Here is a 19,595-nt window from a genome sequence, read left to right on the forward strand (position 1 = left end):
TTTCTTCTTGGTACTTTGGTATATTTTCTGAAATTTCTATGGGAACTAGGAATCATTTTAACAGTGAACAAAGTGAGTTTAGTGTTACACCATCTCAATATGTTTCAAAGTTGGGGACTCTGGCTCCCCCATCAGTTCCCAATCCGGGATGTCAGAGGGCGTCCTCCTCTTGAGTTCCCAAAGGAGCCTGGCCATCGAGGGCGTTTGCTTACTGGAAAGACCTAGAAGCGATCACTCTAGTGGTTTCTTCCAGAACACTCAGAACCGCAGCACCACGGTTCTTATCTGTTCTGTCCAGAATGATGGAGAGATACTGGAAACCAAGCCTAGGACTCCTGTAACCAGCCCTGAGGGCGTAATGGGCTGGTTTGGTCAGTCTACTCTAACTCCACCGATATGCTCCAAAGAATGAGGCTTTATGTAGTTTAATTGATTGCTAAGGAAGCTGCGAGTTTGGTTGCAGAGATCGTTAATGCAGAATAGCTTGCTAATTTCAGAAGCAATTTAGAATCTGGACAGCCAGACTCCGTAGCATTTGTGGAGCTTTCCCATCACTTTCAACATAATACTAAACTGCTTTGCTTAATGTATGGCTAATGTTCTTTGAGGGCAGAGACTAGATCTTATTCATCTTTATAATGGAGGTGCCTAGCTCAGTGCCCGGTGTAGTGTATACTATTCAGTAAATGCTTTTGACCTAACTGATACATTTAAAGGGAAATGCATGTGCATATGCTCGTACTGTGTGTGTGTACCCATATGTGTGTGCATGTGTATAAATATATAAACCTATTTCTATATCATCCTTTCATTTGTGTTTATTCATTCCTTCCCTGTAAAAGTGCCCAATGGGAGAGAGTAAGGAATTAACCATAGTTAAAAAGGCCATTTAGAATTTCACTTTATAAAATCAGAATTCTAGGTTATAGAATTGTCAGACATCTTAGACAAGCATTTTGCAAGGCTAACTGCAGGTTAGACTCAGTTGCACATTAAAAGAATGGCCCACTGTCCAGGTATTCTGACTTCTTTGATCTGGGAAAGTCACTGAAATTGCTGTTGTTTAGAGGTTCCTTGATGATTCTAATGTTCAGTCAGATTTAAAATCTACTGCCTTGAATTAACTGGGTTAGTGATTTTCACAGAGGAAGGAGTGCTCCCCCCAAGATATAGCAAAACAAAAACTGTGTGTATGTTTGGTGTGTGTATTTGTGTATGTGTGCTTGTGTGTGTGTGTGTGTGTGTGTGTGTGTCTGTGGAGGGGGAGGGGGAGGGAAGCAAATTTCCAGTTTACTCTCATGCAACATCCAATACGTAACTGCCTTCTCTGAGTCATATCTTGACGAATATTGGAGATACTTCTGCAGTGTGCCAGGATGGAGACAGCTCTGGGAACCATTGCTCTACAGTCAGATGATTCTCAAACTTTAATGTGGCTATTAATCAACTGGCGATCTTGTGAAAGTACAGACTTGGAATCAGCATCCTTAGAGGAGAAAACTACTGTTTATGAAATTATGATGATTTGGTCTGTTTTCTGGTCTATGTATTGGCAGCTTCATATCTGACATGACTCTAAAGCCGAACTCATAAAACTACCCTTTGGGAAGCTTGATGAGAGCAATTGCCAAGGGGCCGCAGTCTGGGTGGAAACCAAATCTACCTAAAGTCACGAAAGGGGGATGCCTCTTCTTTATGAAGGAGACAGCTGGCACAGGGTGGAATCACAGAGAGAAACAGAAGCAAGGACTGAAAGGTAGGGATTTATGACCTCAAAGCCAAATGGCAACCTATAGCAAATACTGTTTAGATTGTCAAAGTAACCCCACTTTGCTCCCAAAGAGGGGTATGAGTCTGATGCTTGGGCTGCTGCTTCTGTTGTCACTCTGGACAACAACCACGTGCCTGGGTCCACCTGTGACACCCAGGCATCACCTGGTTACCCTGGCCACGCCCAGGTTTCCTCTAGGACCGGGGATCTACCCAGAAGCCAGGCTGTCCTCCTCTCCAGGCCAGATCCTACTTCCCAGAGGGAGGGTTAATATCCAGGGTATCAGGTACCTTCCTGAATATTGTACAGCTATAAAATGACAGGGAAAAGCAAGGGATTGACACTAGGTCTGTCTGCCTCTGAAACTCGTGTTCTTTCTCACACGACTGCTCATTTCACGCAGAGGAGAAAAACAGTGCTACCTTTCCAATTGGCAAACTAAAGCAAATAAATAGATGAGTAGATCAATTTTAAAATTAGTGTACCCGACTTTCTCCATTGAAAGGTCTTTTGTTTTCATCATAAATATCTCTTACAACTTGGAGGCCAGCTATCTTTTTACTATACTCATAAACATCCGGAATGAGATGAAAGTTTTGCTGATTCAGCTACACATTTCGATATCCTAAACCGACCACATTGCCCCCTCTGGGTGTTCCACAAAGAGAAAGTTGAATTCCAGGCTCTCTGTTGCAGGAATAAGTGTGCAAACTGCTCTTCTGTTAGTTCTCATTCCACACCCCGGTGGGAGGTGAGGGATGGCATTTCTGGGTGCCCTCCTGGCATTCTGGTCCTGTTTATCTAGTCTCTGCCTAATCCCACGTGCCCAGCTGGGCTGGGGGAGAACAAGGGACCTGCCTGCAAAACATTGCTGTTAGTGGGACAGCTATTCACTGGACACTCACACATCCTCAAGCCCGGCCTTCCCACAGGGGCACATTGCATCCTTAATGCTCCTCCAGCAGCTGACTCTGGCCCCCACTACGAGATGGGAGATTCGTGCTCAGGGCAACATCGCGGTACTTACTGCTTGTTCATCTTTCTTGGCACCCAGCAAATGAGAGGGATCTTCAACTCAGCCTGTGGAAACAAAAGCGAGCTCATTACTGGGCCTTACCCATCATGTTTTAATTCTGGTGAACATGCTTCTGTCGCTTCCTGTTAAAATGGGATACAGGTGCCAGCTTAGAGGAAACGACAGAAAGAGAATCAATCCAGGTCGATAATTGGTTTATTTCGGGAATGGGTGGGTGAGGGGACCTCTTCCCTGACATGCTGTCCTCTTTCTGTCAGCATTCATCCCATCTGCCTCAGGGAGCTGAGCAAACCTATCCTGAGCGAGCCTGGTTTTCTCTGGCTTGCAATTGTGTGCTTCCCCTGGGCACCCAAGGCGTGTTAGCCCAGGCTCTGCTCTGGGGAGTCCACATGCCTGTAGCAGAAGGAATGCTTTTCTTTTCAAAGTGTGACTTTGCCATGAAATATTTATTGGAAGTTACATTTATATACCGCTTCACATAGGACACAACATTTTATTTGTGGCTTGTATTCACTTGCGTAGGAGAGATGATTAGCCCCATTTACCATATAAATTAGCACCAGAGACCCTGGGAGTATTCAATAAGGGCTTTACGTCAATAATCGCATTTAATCTACACAGAGAAGCTAGGAGTTATAAAGGATATTACCCATGGGATCAGTTGGGGGTTCGAGCAGGAAACAGATGGCACCATCAAATTGGGTCATATGAGAACAGTTTAATAAAGAGACCGAAGAACCTAGGGGTAAGACGGGAATAAAGACACAGACCTACTAGAGAATGGACTTGAGGATATGGGGATGGGGAAGGGTAAGCTGTGACAAAGTGAGAGAGAGGCATGGACATATATACACTACCAAACGTAAAATAGATGGCTAGGGCTTCCCTGGTGGCACAGTGGTTGAGAGTCTGCCTACCGATGCAGGGGACGCGGGTTCGTGCCCCGGTCTGGGAAGATCCCACATGCCGCGGAGCGGCTAGGCCCGTGAGCCATGGCCGCTGAGCCTGTGTGTCCGGAGCCTGTGCTCCGCAATGGGAGAGGCCACAACAGTGAGAGGCCCGCGTGCCACAAAAAAAAAAAAAAAAAAAAAAAAAAAAGATGGCTAGTGGGAAGCAGCCGCATAGCACAGGGAGATAGCTCGGTGCTTTGTGACCACCTAGAGGGGTGGGATAGGGAGGGAGCGAGGGAGACGCAAGAGGGTAGAGATATGGGGAAATATGTATATGTATAACTGATTCCCTTTGTTATAAAGCAGAAACTAACACACCATTGTAAAGCAATTATACTCCAATAAAGATGTAAAAAAAAACAAAGCAAACAAACAAAAAAAAAACAATGTGGCAGAGCGTAGGGAATCCACAAAGGACAGTGAAGGACCTGAGGGGCCTGTTACCATACCTGAACCTGGAAGCATCTGGGGAGCCAGTGGTCACGTGGACCCAGAAACAGGGCTGGTGGGGAAAGAACTGCGGCTTCCAACTGAGGGACCCACAGGGAGGGGGCTCTGGTGGGTGGAATAAAGATATGCATCTAAGGCTCCTCCTGCCCTGAATACCTTGCTGCTGCCATTTCCCATTGGCCAAACTCAACAGGAAGCCAAGTGTGCAGAGCCATTGGCATGGTTTCTATCCATCAGCCTCCTGGGGCTCTCAGCTGAGTGTCATGGAGTGTGGATCTCACTGTTAAAGAGAATGAGGCTCATGGAGGTTAAATTATGTGCCCAAGATCACCCATCTGCAATAAAAGCCCAGATCCATAGGACTCAAACATTCCATTTCTTAGCTAGTCACCATACTGCCCACTGAGTTGAGGTGCTCCTAGATCGTTCTGCCACCCATGTGTCCATCCATTCATCCTTTCATCTCTTCAATCGCCATTGACTGAAAACTAACTTTGTTCAAATATTGTGCCCAATAAGAAACATCCCTTTCCCTCCAATCATGCCTAAAACTCAGTTTAAGGTAGATTCTGCATACCCTTATGATGGTTGTTATCAAAGTGCTTTATAAAACATGCAGATAAAACAAAACAAAATGAATCCTAGCTCTGTCTTGGACAGCTAGGGGAATCTTCATGAAGGAGATCATACCTGAGCTGGATCTTGCAGAATATGTCAGCATCTTCTTGGCTTAGAATTAGGGAAGGAGTTCTGGGCCATTGGGGTGCCATTTGCAAAGATGTGAAGATGTTAGAATACATAGTATGATATAGAGGCTTTGCACAGCTTGGTGGGACCACAGAAGCCAGCAACTTGGATGTTGGTAGCATGTGGAAAAAAGCTTAGGAAGGTCCACTGGGTTTTTAAAAAAATTTATTTATTTATTTATTTAGGCTGCACTGGGTCTTAGCTGTGGCACATGGGATCTTCATTGTGGCATGTTTTTAGTTGTGGCATGCGGGATCTTTAGTTGTGGCATGTGGAGTCTGGTTCCCCGACCAGGTATCGACCCAGTCCCCCTGCAATTGGAGCAAGGAGTCTTACCCACCGGACCACCAGGGAAGTCCTGGTCCCTTGGATCTTGATTGTCAAGGACCATGTATGACAAAGGATGGGATTTGGACTTGAGCCGTGTGATCTTGGACCAGTAACTGCAGGAAAGTTACTGAAGAACTGGGACTAAGCTCCAGGTCCTCAGACACTCTGTGTTCTACCCCACAGCATCTCTCACCTTGTGCTTCTAGGTCAATGAATGACACAGGGAAAGGGGAGGCTGCTGTTAGATACTCATCCACTGATCGTTCTATATGGATAGGGTGTGGAGTATCTAGTTCATGACCTCTTTGTAAGTTGTCTTGTCCATGGTGGTGGGGAAGAGGACTTCATCAATATAATACAAACAATGGGCATCAAATACTGGAAGAGTCCTGGACTGAAAGTTGAGGGACTCTGTTTGGTTCCAGTGCTGTCATTAACCAGCACTGGACCTTGTAGGAGAAGCTGGCATCTCCTCATTTATAAATGGTAATGTTCATTTGATCCTTTTCTGGTATTGTTTTAAGTGTGAAATAACCAGGTACCTCTGAAAATACCTTACAAACTATAAACATTATGGAAATACAGATATGCAATTTCTTGCATAACAAAGTTTGCAAGTCATTTTAACATTGGTCATGTTATATTTGGGTATCTCGGGTTATTGACATTGATTTGTGGATATTACTGTTCAGAGGAATGAGATAACTTGATTATAGTCATACAGGTCAATTTACAACCCCTTCGCGACTTCGGGAGCATTTATGACTTTAAATGTCTTGCATGTATAGTCTCTTCATTCCTTTCAGTGCATTGACCAGCAGGGCTAAAGTTGTGTTGAAATGAGATAGTAGATCTTTATAGAGGGCTCCCCATGTGCCTGGTTCTTGGCTAGTGCTTATGTACAGAGTGAAGGAATCACAAGGTACAGGACAGTTTCCTCAAAGGCTTGCTGCCTTGGATCAGTAAGCAGTACTGGCCACAGAGAGGTGGCCAGGGAAGCTGCTTTCCAGCCCTGCTCTGGCCATCCATGGTGTAGCCTTGAACAAAGCATTTGGAATGTTCCAGGCCTCATTTTTTTTTTTCACCTGAATAATGAACAGGTTGGGCCCAATAGGTTCCTTCCAGCTCAAAGATTCCTCAAAAAAGTTCCATTTAAAAACTACAATCCCAGGGCTTCCCTGGTGGCGCAGTGGTTGAGAATCTGCCTGCTAATGCAGGGGACACGGGTTCGAGCCCTGGTCTGGGAAGATCCCACATGCCACGGATCAACTAGGCCTGTGAGCCACAACTACTGAGCCTGCACGTCTGGAGCCTGTGCTCCACCACAAGAGAGGCCACAACAGTGAGAGGCCCGTGCACCGTGATGAAGAGTGGCCCCCGCTTGCCACAACTAGAGAAAGCCCTCGCACAGAAACAAAGACCCAACACAGCCAAAAAATAAAAATAAAAATAAACTAATTAAAAAGTCCAGTAGGTAATTAAAAAAAAAATAAAATAAAAAATAAAAACTACAATCCCTCCATACTTGGTGACAGAAAATGGCTTTAAAAAGTTGGAAGTAGGTTATTATGTTTCTCACATTTTATTGTCTTCTCTAATAGAGCTCCTTGCAGAGCAAAATTGCAGAAAGACTTTGACAAAGTGTGAACACCTAGGGCATCAGCGATGGTCAGGGAAGATGCTGGGGAAGGAATTCTTAGCTTTTGCTTTATATCTAAACCTTTGTAAATTATTCAATCTGAAACATCAGTGTGTATTAGGTTTATATTTTAAAATCTTAATAAAAGTTCAAAGGAGATATTTTACTAGCAGCTTTTGAGAGATGTGAGCAATCTATTGTACAAAAAGAATTTTAAAATGTCATGAAGAGAGTCCAACTTTGCTGGCGTTTGAAAAGCAAAACTTGGGGACTTGGTGACCCATATCAGAAGATGAGTCAGCCAAATGGTGTCATCAGCACGACAGAATGGATAGCACTCCACAAGGTGAAGAGCTCTTTGCTCTACTCAGAATGTCTAAGTCCTGTCTGAGAGTGCTGCGGTCTTATCTGATCTTAGTCACTTTGTAAAGGATGTGGTGAGAATGGGATGAGGTGAGTCAGACAGAATTTCATGCCCATAGGTTTTACAAACGTAACACATTATAGAAAAGATAAGACCTGTCCCTTCCTGACATGTGTATTTAAAAAAAAATGGAATGAACATTGGACACCGACTATGTGTCCCCAGCCTCTATCACAGTAACCCGATATGATCTGTATTATCATCCTTATTTTATACAAAACCAAACTGAACATTCACAGGTGGTAGGTAGCCTGCTCTACAAGTTGGTACTGCAAACCACTGGCCTTGAAATGTTTTAGTTACATGTTGAGATGCCTATCTACCTGCTCTGAGCCTCAGTTTGCTTATCTATAAAATGGGTGTAACCCAACAGCCATCTGTAGGGCTCTTGTTAAGATTACATGAGAACATAAGATATCTAAGATGTGGAGAAATGGTGATTCACATTAACTTAAAACTTTTAAGATTAATTAAATGCCCTATATCACTTTTGGGTTTTAGTCTCCAGAAATGAGAAGTGCTTACCTGTAGTTCATGACCACCAGGTGAGGGAAGCATGGATCCTCATACTTATCAGAATGACCTGGGAAACTTTAAAAAATATTGATGACTCCAAAAGTTTGAGTCAGTTCTTCTGGGCTAGAGCTCAGGTATTGGTATTTTTAAAATGCCTCAGGTATTTTAATGGTCAGTGAGGCAGAGGGAGTGGATATAAGAACATCAGGCCACTCATTTCTGTCTGCACCTGCCACTCATTTCTGTCTGTACCCACCACTCACTGACACTTCTTACCCTTATGGAAAGTACCAGATAACCACACTTCCATTCTCCTTGCTGTCCTAAGCTCATCCTAAATGGAAATACAGGAACTGCCACCATTCATCAAGAATCCTCCATACATTTAGAGCTATTTCTGAGTTAATTTTCAGTGAAATGTTGAAAGGATATCTACCACATCCCAAAATTTATGACACAGGTGAGAGTGGGAAAAGCCACCAGACAGCAATTTCTCAAATGTCTCAAAGACAGCAATCAAAGCTTCAAGTAACCCTGACCCCTACTTGGGGCATGATAATGGGAGTGGGGGGAGGGACTTCCAGGCTGAGGAGTCCCCCAGGTCTGCAGGTCTTTCTCCAGGAAGCTTCAGGATCTAGAGATGATCTGAGATAAAAGAGCATCATTAGATGCCTGCCTTTCTTGCCTTCACTCAGGGACCTCGAGAGGCTGTGGTGCCCCAGAAATGGGGAAATCTCATTGTGTTTTGTACATTCATTTTCTATAGGAACGGAGGCATTTATTTCAGGTTCTCTTCCTAGTTAGCCACAGAAATAAAGCCAAAGCATGGCTCTTGCTGTCAAAGAGAAGTGATGCTCAGGTGCCATTGGTCAGTCACAGCAGGGCACTTATTACAAATGGTACTAACATGTCCAGAGTTGGCTCTGCCCTGGGGATGCTGCCTGCATCCTGTCTGCACCAAGAAACCGCACCGTGCCTGCAAGGTCCCATGGTAGGGAAGAGACTGGGTAGGAAGAGACCCTGGGTCCTTGAGGAGTCCACAAAAGAAGGCCACCTTTTTTCATAATGCCCGTTTACTTCTCCAACAAGGGAAAATACTGACTGCATTAAAAGGTAGAAGCCAATGCAGATATAATCATAAATACCAAGCTGAGTTTTAAAATTGCTTGAATGTACACCAGGCTTCAAAGCCTAAGCAAAAGAGCTGGAATATGCTTATAATTAATTTTGCCATAGAAATCTATGGTTTGATTTCAAGAATAGAGTTCCCATGGGGTTTATAGACCCATAGGCTTCTGGATCTCCTTGGAGGTCCAAAATGAACCCCGGTTTGAGAAACACAGCTCCATCCTATGTTGCCTCCCTATAAGGCTCTTTCACCCCCCTCAAGGTATAAAGAGGGTCATGTCAAAGACAGGTGCACAACATGGCTGAGGTCCTGAGAGTAAAGGAGTTCCTGCCCTAATCATACATTTTGGCCAAATAATCCCACCGTTTTGGAGATGATGATCCCAATGATTAGCTCACTTTGTAGGTTGAAAAGCATTTGGTAAAGGCCATGGATTTGATGGTTAAAACACATCAATATTTCAGAAAACTGAAATAAAGGAAACAGGATTCTACAGACTGGGAGCATGTTTAAGACCTCCAAAGAACGTACATTAAATATGGGCATTAAAACAGAATGGCTGCTTCTGAGCTCATAACCCACCTGGGGTCTCAGTGGATGTGTTAGGAAAGAAAGACTTTTTTAAATAAATAAATTGGATTTTGGGGAGGATCTTAACCCAAAAATAATTAATACCCCTATGGTATCGTAAACAGTTTAAACAACTAGGAAAAAAGTAAAGCAACAAATCATATTTCCTTGTTATCCTGGAGAACTGTTCTCCACAGGGACTTCACCCATGTTACCAAACTGAGCTTGCAAAGAGACATTTTTATCATAAATATTTTTATCATAAGTATGCTTGTTTCAACCTGATCTGAAATTAATATTTCATGAGGGGAAAACAATGCTTTTTATAGTAAGGACATTGTTTTTTGCTCTCAAACATTTCTCACTTATTCCTCGAAGATGAAGCTTATAAAAATACTGGCCTCTGTTTATTGCAAAGTTTAAGAAACATCATTCTAATAATGACAATGTACCTAAATAGATATAGGAAATGACCAGAAGCAAACTAAGAATTGCTGAAGAAGATATTAGCATCAGTCATAAAGCTAAGATGTAGCTGTGCAGCTAAAACTGGGTCAAGGCTCGAGGAGAGGGTTGATGCTTTTTCCCATTAAAACAAGAAAATAGGAAAATAAATTAATATCAAATACATGCAACATACATCTGATTCCCTACACAATCACACCTAACATATGAAAAGTGGTGGTTGTCATTTGGACTTGAGGGAGGGTGTGAAATGTGTATATTTTGGGAAGAGGGCCAGGAAATGTGTGTGTGTGCCTGTGAGTGCACATGTATGCATGGTGCACGAATTTTGAGCAAACATATTGAAACCAAGATTTCTCAGATGCAGATATTTATTAATTTGGTCACAACTGTATGTAATTTTCCTCTATTTTCTTATCACAAATGAGAAAGTTACATTTTAGAGATACTCATACTTAGAGAAAGATATATGCTGATTGGATTTCTACTTCTATACCCTGGTCAGAGCAATCAGCTAAATTTAATTAAATATAACATTTAATTTTATTGGATTTCCAATGAATGGAGGCATTTGAAGTCAAATGGATTGTTATTATAGATTTTTTTTTGAGGAATATGGGAGGTTGCTTTCTTAGTTTTTCTGCTATTAAGTATGGGCATATTTTAAGAAAAAGATTTTGCAACTGTCTTGGTAACAAGGAACTTCCCTTAAATATCTCAAGGCATTTTCATGTGCATCCATTTTTTATTTTAAATGATTTTGAAAACACCCTTAATGAACTGATGCAAACTATCATTTTGGAATTTATCACTCTTGGTGCCTTTGTTTTCAAAAGCCGTCTCCTTTTCTCTTCTTCAGAAAGGGTTGCCTTCTTTCAGTAGTAAGAGTTTTTTCTTTTCCCTCTCCCCCCTATTTTGTAGTAAATAGCTTCTTTCTTTATCATCTCTTTTCCTCATTCACTCATTTTGTTTTCACGTATGCCTTTCTTCCCTCTGTCCTCCCTTCCTTCTTCCTTAATTTCCTCTTCCTTTTCCCCCATCCTTCCTTTTTCTGCTCTCTTATCATTAAAGTTATTTAACTGTTCAATAAAATGCTGTAGGAAAATAAAATGTAGATTACCAAGAGTCTAGTTTGATGTTTTCTTATTTTTTTCAAAGTTTAACTGTTTACCTTGTCCCTCTTTTTCATTCGGCTCTCATAAATGATGCTAGAAGCATGCTGATTAGGGGCAGGTACTGCCAGGTCTAGATTAATCAGAATATCCCCAACTGTGATGAATTCTCCATTGAATGATTAATGTATTGGGGCAGAACTGAAGGCAAATTTTAGAGAAAAGAAAGATATAAGAAAATAAACTGAGATTCAGGGATGGATCTATCTATTTATCTATCAATCACAACTTACAGGCCAGCCTACTTCCCATGAACATCTCAAGTCCAATGGTGAAAGCACCATCATTCTTTAAGCAGTCATTTACAAGACACCTGCTGTATGCTAGCCATTTCTGAGGAAATGTTTCACCATAAGAAGGAATTCAAAGAGGTTTGAGGGAAGCTTAAAAATCCAAAGAAGAGGCATGAAAAGCCAGGACTAAGAGTAATATAATTTAATAATAATGATGATGATGGTGATGGTGATGATACCATTTACTGAATGCCAGAACCCTATGTAGGACATCCTGTTTAATTTATATTCCATTGTAAGGCAACAATCCAAGTGACCCAGATTTTTCAATATTGAACAATTCTGTCATTTTGTTCAGGGAGAGTCCTCTTGAGCCAAATCTGTCCAGTGAACAAATGCACAATACGGATTCAGATGAGATCATCACTTAATTTGTAACTTCAATGCATTTAGAACCTAACTTCTGAGTTGAACTTCCTCCATGTAATTAATGCTTTCTTTGTCCCTTCTTGTATTCAAGATCACTCCCTTAGCCAGATGTGAGGCAGGTCTCTAAGCCCAGGTACATTGAATTGTACAGTGAATTGTACAACTTGAGCCTCATTTTTTCTAATCAGAAAAGTGGGGATATAAGCCCTCATGCTCCTTTGCTCAAAGGATGATTCTGAAGACCAAATGAGATCATGGAAGTGAAAGTATTTTGTAAATTATAAACTGTTAGACAAGTCTAGCTCAACAGCTAATTATTGAGTAAGTTCTATGCATCAGTACCATGAAGGATGCAGGATATGTAATTGGCAAGGAAAGTATTCTAAAGGAATTTCTACCATTTTTTCATTAAATCTTTGTGTTTTTCAGAGGAGTAATACATTTTGGGAGTTGGAAGATACTACCAAGGCTTTGATAAATGGCCAATTAAAATAAATGCAAAAATGATGAGATTAACTTTCTATAGAAATCACCTCAAAATAGGACTTCTTTAGATCAAAATTCTTAAGAAGAGACAAACCCCCAAAGATTCTAATGATGGTTCATCTGAATATAAAATAAACTCATGATAACTGTGCTAAAAGTGATTAATATAGCCACCATCATTTACTTTGCACTTAATAATTGCTAGACACTATAATATGCACTATGTTATTTACATACTGCATCTCACTTATTACCACAAATTCAGAAGGTAGGTATAGCAATTCCAGTTTATAAATGATAACCTAAGGTTCTGAGAAGTTAAATAACTTGTCTAAAATCATCCTGCTAGCAAGTAATGGTCTGAATTCAAACCCAGGTTATCTATTTCTCAAAGGATGGATGTGGTGGTTTAGTAGAGAGACCTTGGGAACAGAAGTAGGAGTTTGGGATAAGGAGAGTGTGGAGGTGTTCTCTGGGAAATACCAGAGAGATGGAGCTGGTCAGGAGCTCCCTGGACTTGCCCAGGAGTAAGAGTGACCTGCTCTGTGAATATTCATAAGTAGTGTAGGGCAGACTGGTTCCCAGGTGCCTATCAAGGCATCAGATCATCAGTAGCTGGGCAAATCCAGCTATTGCAATGACACAGCTCTGACTTGGTTCTCACCTCCTGACAGGCATTTGATATCCTCTGTAGATTTGCCTCCTGGGAGGGAACTTACAGCTAGAATATACTTTATTTTATTTTTTATTGAAGTATAGTTGTTTTACAATGTCTTATTAGTTATCTATTTTATATACAGTAAAATAGATAAATAACAAGGACCTACTGTATAGCACAGGGAACTGTACTAATAATAACCTATAAGGGAAAATAATCTGAAAAAAATATATATATACGTATATATGTATATATGTGTGTGTGTGTGTATGCATATGTGTGTATATAGTAGGTCCTTATTAGCTAGCTATTTCATATGCAGTAGTGTGTATATGTTAATCCCAGCCTCCTAATTTATCTCTCCCCCCTTTCCTTTTTGGTAACCATGTTTATTTTCTATGTCTTTGAGTCTCTTTCTGTTTTGTAAATTAGTTCATTTGTATCTTTTTTTTACATCCCACATATAAGTGACATCATATGATATTTGTCTTTCTCTGCCTGGCTTACTTAACTTAGTATGGTAATCTCTAGGTCCATCCATGTTTCTGCAAATGGGCTTATTTCAATCATTTTTGTGGCTGAGTAATATTCCATTATACACACACACACACACACACACACACACCACACATCTTTATCCATTTATGTGTCAATGGATATTCAGGTTGCTTCCTTTAACACTTGAATGAAGTCACAGAACATGGATGTATACGCCAGAATACCAGAGTGAGACAATGTCCTGAAGTCCCATCAACTCTGAGTTCCTTGCATAAAATTAGTCTTCTGAATCTGCAAAGTTGATAATGAAATGCAGATCCTTGGGGACTCCACAAAAGCTCAACACTCTCAGAGGCTGGGCTTGGGCTACTAGCCATGCTTCATCTTTATCTCATGTTAAATTCAACAGAGAAGATACCACACTTAAGGGCTGTGTCCTCATGCACATGGATATTGAACTTCCATGTTATGTCCAGACCTTTTGGCTCATCTTAGTTTATAGGACAAACAGCTATGCACAGAACCATTTAAACATGGTAGAATTCTAATTCCCATGTTTAGGTGTTTGGGAAACAATGTTTCAGTTAGCATCACCAATGAAATACAAAAAACAAAACTCACATACATATTTTACTATTGTTTATGGTATATATGGGAATCCTAAAATGCTTTTGGTTAGTTGGAAGGAAAGTGATGCTGTGATCATGATTCTGAATACATCCAGCAGGGCATTGATGGCATGCAGTGCAAAGAGCAGGGTCTTGGGATTTCCATAGACCTGGCTTCTCGTTCCAGTGTGAAATTGACAATGTATGGAGTTTCTCTGAACCTTGGTATCCTGTTTTATAGAGTAAGAATAAGTATATCTACTAAAAAATGAGACAGAGTGAGTATGCACTGTCCAGTGCATAGCAGGCACTCAAATGGTCATTGCTATTTGGAGGGCATGATTAAAATTAAGTTGAATAAACATGGTGATGATTCCCAAAGTATCCTGTCCACAAAAGTAACAAAAAGAAACAAAAATCACAAAAAAATCCTATGATCGCTGTTTCCCACAACTCTGTTTTTCATGATTATTTTTCTTTACTAAGCTACTCATATCTAACCTTTATAACCTGATGTTTCTCAGTCTTATTGATAACTTACTTCCCCAATCACTGAAAATTATGTTCAATCTGTTAAAAATCTTAAATGTAATTAGATTCAATTAATTATCTCTGTTTAGTAATTCACCCCTTTTGACCATTCTCTCTTTCTCATGCTAGGATGGGTAGGCATGGCTTGGAGCAACTATCCAGAGCTCGGGTCTTGGTGGACCTTGGCAATTGCCTGCGAAGGTGAATCTCACTGCTTTATGTGATGGTATTCATAAAAAGATACTTCCAGATCTAGCTCAGCTACTTGCTGTGACCTTGGCAACAACACTGTACAGCTGCCATTTATCCATTTCCTGAATGTTTCCTCTGTGTCAGACACAATACATACATTCACTTTCATCCTCATAGCAATCTGTAGCATGTATTAATCCACCCAGTTTCAAACTACAAAATACCAACAAAAGCTAACCAAAGCTCAGAGAGCTTAAGCCACTTACCCCCAAACAATAATGAAGTCATACACCACATTCCTATTCAGTTTTGACTGATCTCAAAGCCTCCTCTCCATATCACCATACTGTCCATCCTCATCAACTTTTTGAGCCTCAGTTTCAACATCTAATATTGCCCTGCCTACTTCATTAAGTTAAGATCATTAAATTAAAAAAAAGTGTCCAAAGACTCTGTCAATTCTACAAGGCTCTGTAACTGTGTTATATTACTATTCTCTAATGAGATTATTAAAATAAAATATTCATAAATTTATCTGTATTAATAAATTCCATGATAATTGTGAGCATGTTTTAGGAAGAAGGCCAGAGCTGATGTAGGGTGAGGAAAGGAAAGTAATGGAGAAAGAGCCAACATTTATTGAGCACATACTAAGTATTAAATATATACCATAGGTCATTTAATATAGATATTATAATATTGAGGCTAAAGAGTTGTCAATACAAGTGATATGATCTTGCTCCATTATAAAGATGCAGGAATTGTGGATTGCAGGGAATAAAGTAACATATATGGTCAAGCTACAGAGTTTGGATCCTGATCAATTTAGTCAGATGTTAAATCTTACAGTCTTTCCAAGACAACTCCTGACTTACGGCAAAGTGAGCTAGAGACAGGGTCCTGGGTATCAAGCCAGGGGTGACCAGATGGTATAGAAAACCATAAGCTTTGGTTTTAGAATGGTCTTATTCATAGAATCATCTGAGAGGGTTCCTTGGAGAAAAGAAAAAATAATGTCACCACTAGGAGGGCTGGTGTCAAAGATGCCAGGAATGGATTCGAGGTGAACTCTGTGAAGCTGCAAAGGAAGAGTGGCCACCATTCATATTAGTGAGAACCAGGTGCAAATCAGTGTAGTTTTGAATTCTGTTACTGATATTAGTGATTGGACAACCTTGAACATTAACTTGGGCCACTCAAGTTCTTCTTCTGTAAACAGGGAAAACAATATCTAAGTCTCAAGTTTGGGTATAAGGGTTAAATGAGCTAATGCCTATAGACTGGTTGGCAAGAGACACAGTTAAATAAACACCAGTTGCCCTTCTTGCTTCTCTAGGGAAAGTTTTATCTTAAGTTTCTCAGAGGATTTCTGAAGCTTTGTCGTTTCTCTGCTGACCTCCAGTTCACCTGACTTACAATTGATTTCCTGATTTTTGAAATGACTATTCCCTGTGGTTTGGGTGGCCCTTGGGAATCCAAAGGAACAGCATCACTGAGGGAGATAATTAGATAAGTAACATTGGTACATTGTAATAAAATCAGTACTGATCAAGTTCAGCTACATCAGTATCTTTTAAAGTATAGATACTTGGATGACACTTGTTCTCTTTTCTGTCTTATTCCAGCTTACTATTTGTTTGTTCTCTCTGAGAAGAAGAGGCATCTAGAAGAGATACCTCCTGGTACCCCTAGAGGGTAAGCATTTCACCCCAACTTCACTCTCCTGCTTGGGCTCCTCACCCCTGCAGAGGGAAAATGGTTAGCATGATTAAAAAGTCCACACTTGGGCTTCCCTGGTGGCGCAGTGGTTGAGAGTCTGCCTGCCAATGCAGGGGACACGGGTTCGTGCCCCGGTCCGGGAGGATCCCACATGCCGCGGAGCGGCTGGGCCAGTGGGCCATGGCCGCTGGGCCTGCGCGTCTGGAGCCTGTGCTCCGCGACGGGAGAGGCCGCAGCGGTGAGAGGCCCGCATACCGCAAAAAAAAAAAAAAAAAAAAAAAAAAAGTCCACACTCCTCCAGACCAACACAGAAAGAAAACCAACTCAATTTAGAACATTGAAAAAATATACACCCACAGAGGCTCCAGGAGTTAACTTCTACTTTCAATGGCCCACTTTGAATAGAGGCTGCCTTTCTAGATGGCTGTCGTAATGAAGGTCAGCCAAGAAAGCCAGCGACTAGCCTGGTCTTCAGATTTTAGTAGCCAACAGTTAGGGGGTTCAAGCTCCAGGAAGGGAAGATTGAAAACATTTCGTCTTTCAATTTTCATGGGTCGGTATCTTGATTCCTTCTTCCAGCAGAGGAAGGAATCTTTAAAAACTGATTAAGGGATCTGGCTTTCGTTATGTCCGTTGGATGCTTTATAAAAGGCCCAGCATTCTATGTTAGAAAAACCTTTTATTCTTGGCATCAGCTATTTCATAATGATCCTCTATGACAGTGAAATGACCACTCAGACGAGGGTGGCCTACGTAGTTTACCTGAACAGCGTGGGGATCGTAAAAGGCCTTGTGCTGAGATGTCCCTTGCGTCGGGGGTCCGTGGCAGCGTCACGGAGAAGTCCAGCAGCCGGTAATCCAAGAGGCAGGGGGTTGAAATATTCTCAATGGTAAGCAGTGTCCTTTACCAGAAAGTTCCTCCTAGGTCCGTTTTAGGTTTGGTTTCCTGTGAAATGCAGCCACAGAACTTGGGTGGTGTGACCTGTGTAAGGGACGGACTTCCTCTTCTTGAGTTCAAGTGTAATGAACAAAACTACAGGAGGCTGAGGTCTCCCAACCCAAAGGGTGTCCTTAAAGACACACAATATCCTCATATGGCACTTCGAAATTACCAGAACATCCTGAAGCTTTGCTGAGCAACACGGAAGCATATGGGTTTTGTTTATCTTGCTTCACATACACATGAAACACTGATTATCTTGTGACTTGATGTTGCCAATGGCTTTCTGAGACCACCCCCACCCCCCCACCAAGTCATACGGACCAAATCCCTCATGTGTGATGGAGAGAACTTGGGGTTTGGGATAAGAAATGCCTAGCTCTTCTTCTTGCTGTACTACACATCAGTTATGTGATCTTGAGCAAGTTCCAGTTTATTTCTCAACTAGTGTCCCTGCCTATGATTGAGGGATAGTAATATTTCTATTTTAGAGATATTCCAAGAAATGAACAAAATGATGTTCATTTGTTCAATAAATACAAGGAGCAAGGTTTGGGGCACATAGTAGGTGCTCAGTATATTTTAATTTTGCTCCACCTTAATCCTGGTTCATTTAAACTGACATCAAGTCCTTGTCAAGTGCCTGCTGTTCTCTTGGTGCTTGCCATGTGATACTCTAGTTTTATATAAATTAATGTTTTATATATAATGATGTTGAACTCCAACATTATTTAAGATATACTCAAAGGCAGAAGTTTATATTTTCTTGGATATGTAACTCTGATTTTGACTTACCATATGTTCCAAAGGTAACACTAAAATAAGTACTCATTAAATGTTACTTATATGCCAGGTACTGTGCTGGGCAATTTAGAGACATTATTCTACTAAATCTTCCTGATAATCAGGTGAGGAAAATATGTTTAAATTCCTTTTGTAATTGTGAACTCTGAATCCTAGAGAGATTCCATAATTTACCCACTTTATCAATTAGCTTTTGCTGCATAAGGGGCTTAAAGCAATAACCATTTTATTTAGTTTGTTATTGTGTGTGGTCGGTAATTTGGTCTGGGCTTGTGTTAGTTTCCTGGAACTGTGATAACAAAGTTTCACAAGGTGGGTGACTAAAACAACGGAAATGTGTTGTCTTGCAGCTTTGGAAGATGAAGTCTGAATCAAGGTGTTGGCAGCATTGGTTCCTTCTGGGGGCCATGAGGGAAGGATAAATGGCAGTCTTCATCTTTACACAGCATTTTCCCATGTCTGTGTCCACACTTTTCCTTTTATTTTGGCTGCACTGGTGCAGAATGTGTGATCTTAGTTCCCGGACCAGGGATGGAACCCGCGCCCCCTGCATTGGAAACACAGAGTCTTAACTGCTGCACCATTAGGGAAGGCTCACATTTTTCCTTCTTTTAAGCACACTAGTCACACGGAATTAGGGTTTTTCCTAATGACCTCATTTTAACTTGATTACCTCTTTAAAGACCTTGTCTCCAGGTAAGGTCATATTCTGAGGCATTGGAGGTTAGGACTTTAATATATGAATTTGGGGGTGGGCACAAGTCAACCCCAGAGCAAATTTGATTTATAGTTTTGTTTGAGAAACTGATTTCTGATGAATAACCATTCTACGTGAAAAGTTTAATTCTTAATTTACTTCCTCTCTCTAAAGCCAAGACAATGTGTTGGAGGAGAAAAAAAAAAGAAAGATAGCAAAGTCTGACCTAAGCTTACCACTTTTCTATTATTCTTGCTCTCTCTTGTTTTCTTTTGCAATTTTTTTGAATAAAACAAATTTAGGTGATAAATAAATTTGCAGGTCCTGGATAAGCATCCTGATATTGTGTGGTGTTGGGTTTCTTCCTTTCAGTCAGTGGTGACTGCCAACCAAGTTCAGGCTCCTGTCACACAGCTGATTTCAGGGTGGTGTCAAGCCTGGAGTTGCACTGTGCCACTTACACATACAAACATGCCGGAAACACAAGAGACTGTCCACCACCATCATGGTAGTTGTGTTATTTTATAAACTCCTGGTTGAAGGTACTGTCTCCTGCAATGGATCAAAAGCTCTGTATTTTTTACTAATTGTATGGGAGCTC

The 19,595-nt window shown here is 41.1% G+C and overlaps 1 protein-coding gene across 1 annotated transcript in view; it reads right to left on the bottom strand.

The window, feature by feature from the left end:
* The window catches only part of CLNK (cytokine dependent hematopoietic cell linker), a gene marked incomplete at both ends in the record, with an annotated part of 189,097 nt that extends 184,713 nt beyond the window's left edge, over positions 1–4,384 (bottom strand). The window contains 2 exons of the mRNA XM_082643369.1: positions 2,799–2,851; positions 4,364–4,384. Of these exons, the coding sequence (XP_082499495.1) occupies positions 2,799–2,851; positions 4,364–4,384 (74 nt within the window). The remainder of the gene's footprint in view (positions 1–2,798; positions 2,852–4,363) is intronic.
* Between the last annotated feature and the right edge of the window lie 15,211 nt (positions 4,385–19,595).

This window comes from Mesoplodon mirus, assembly GCF_964341445.2.
Source record: "Mesoplodon mirus genome assembly, chromosome: 2".
Taxonomy (NCBI): Eukaryota; Metazoa; Chordata; class Mammalia; order Artiodactyla; family Ziphiidae; genus Mesoplodon; species Mesoplodon mirus.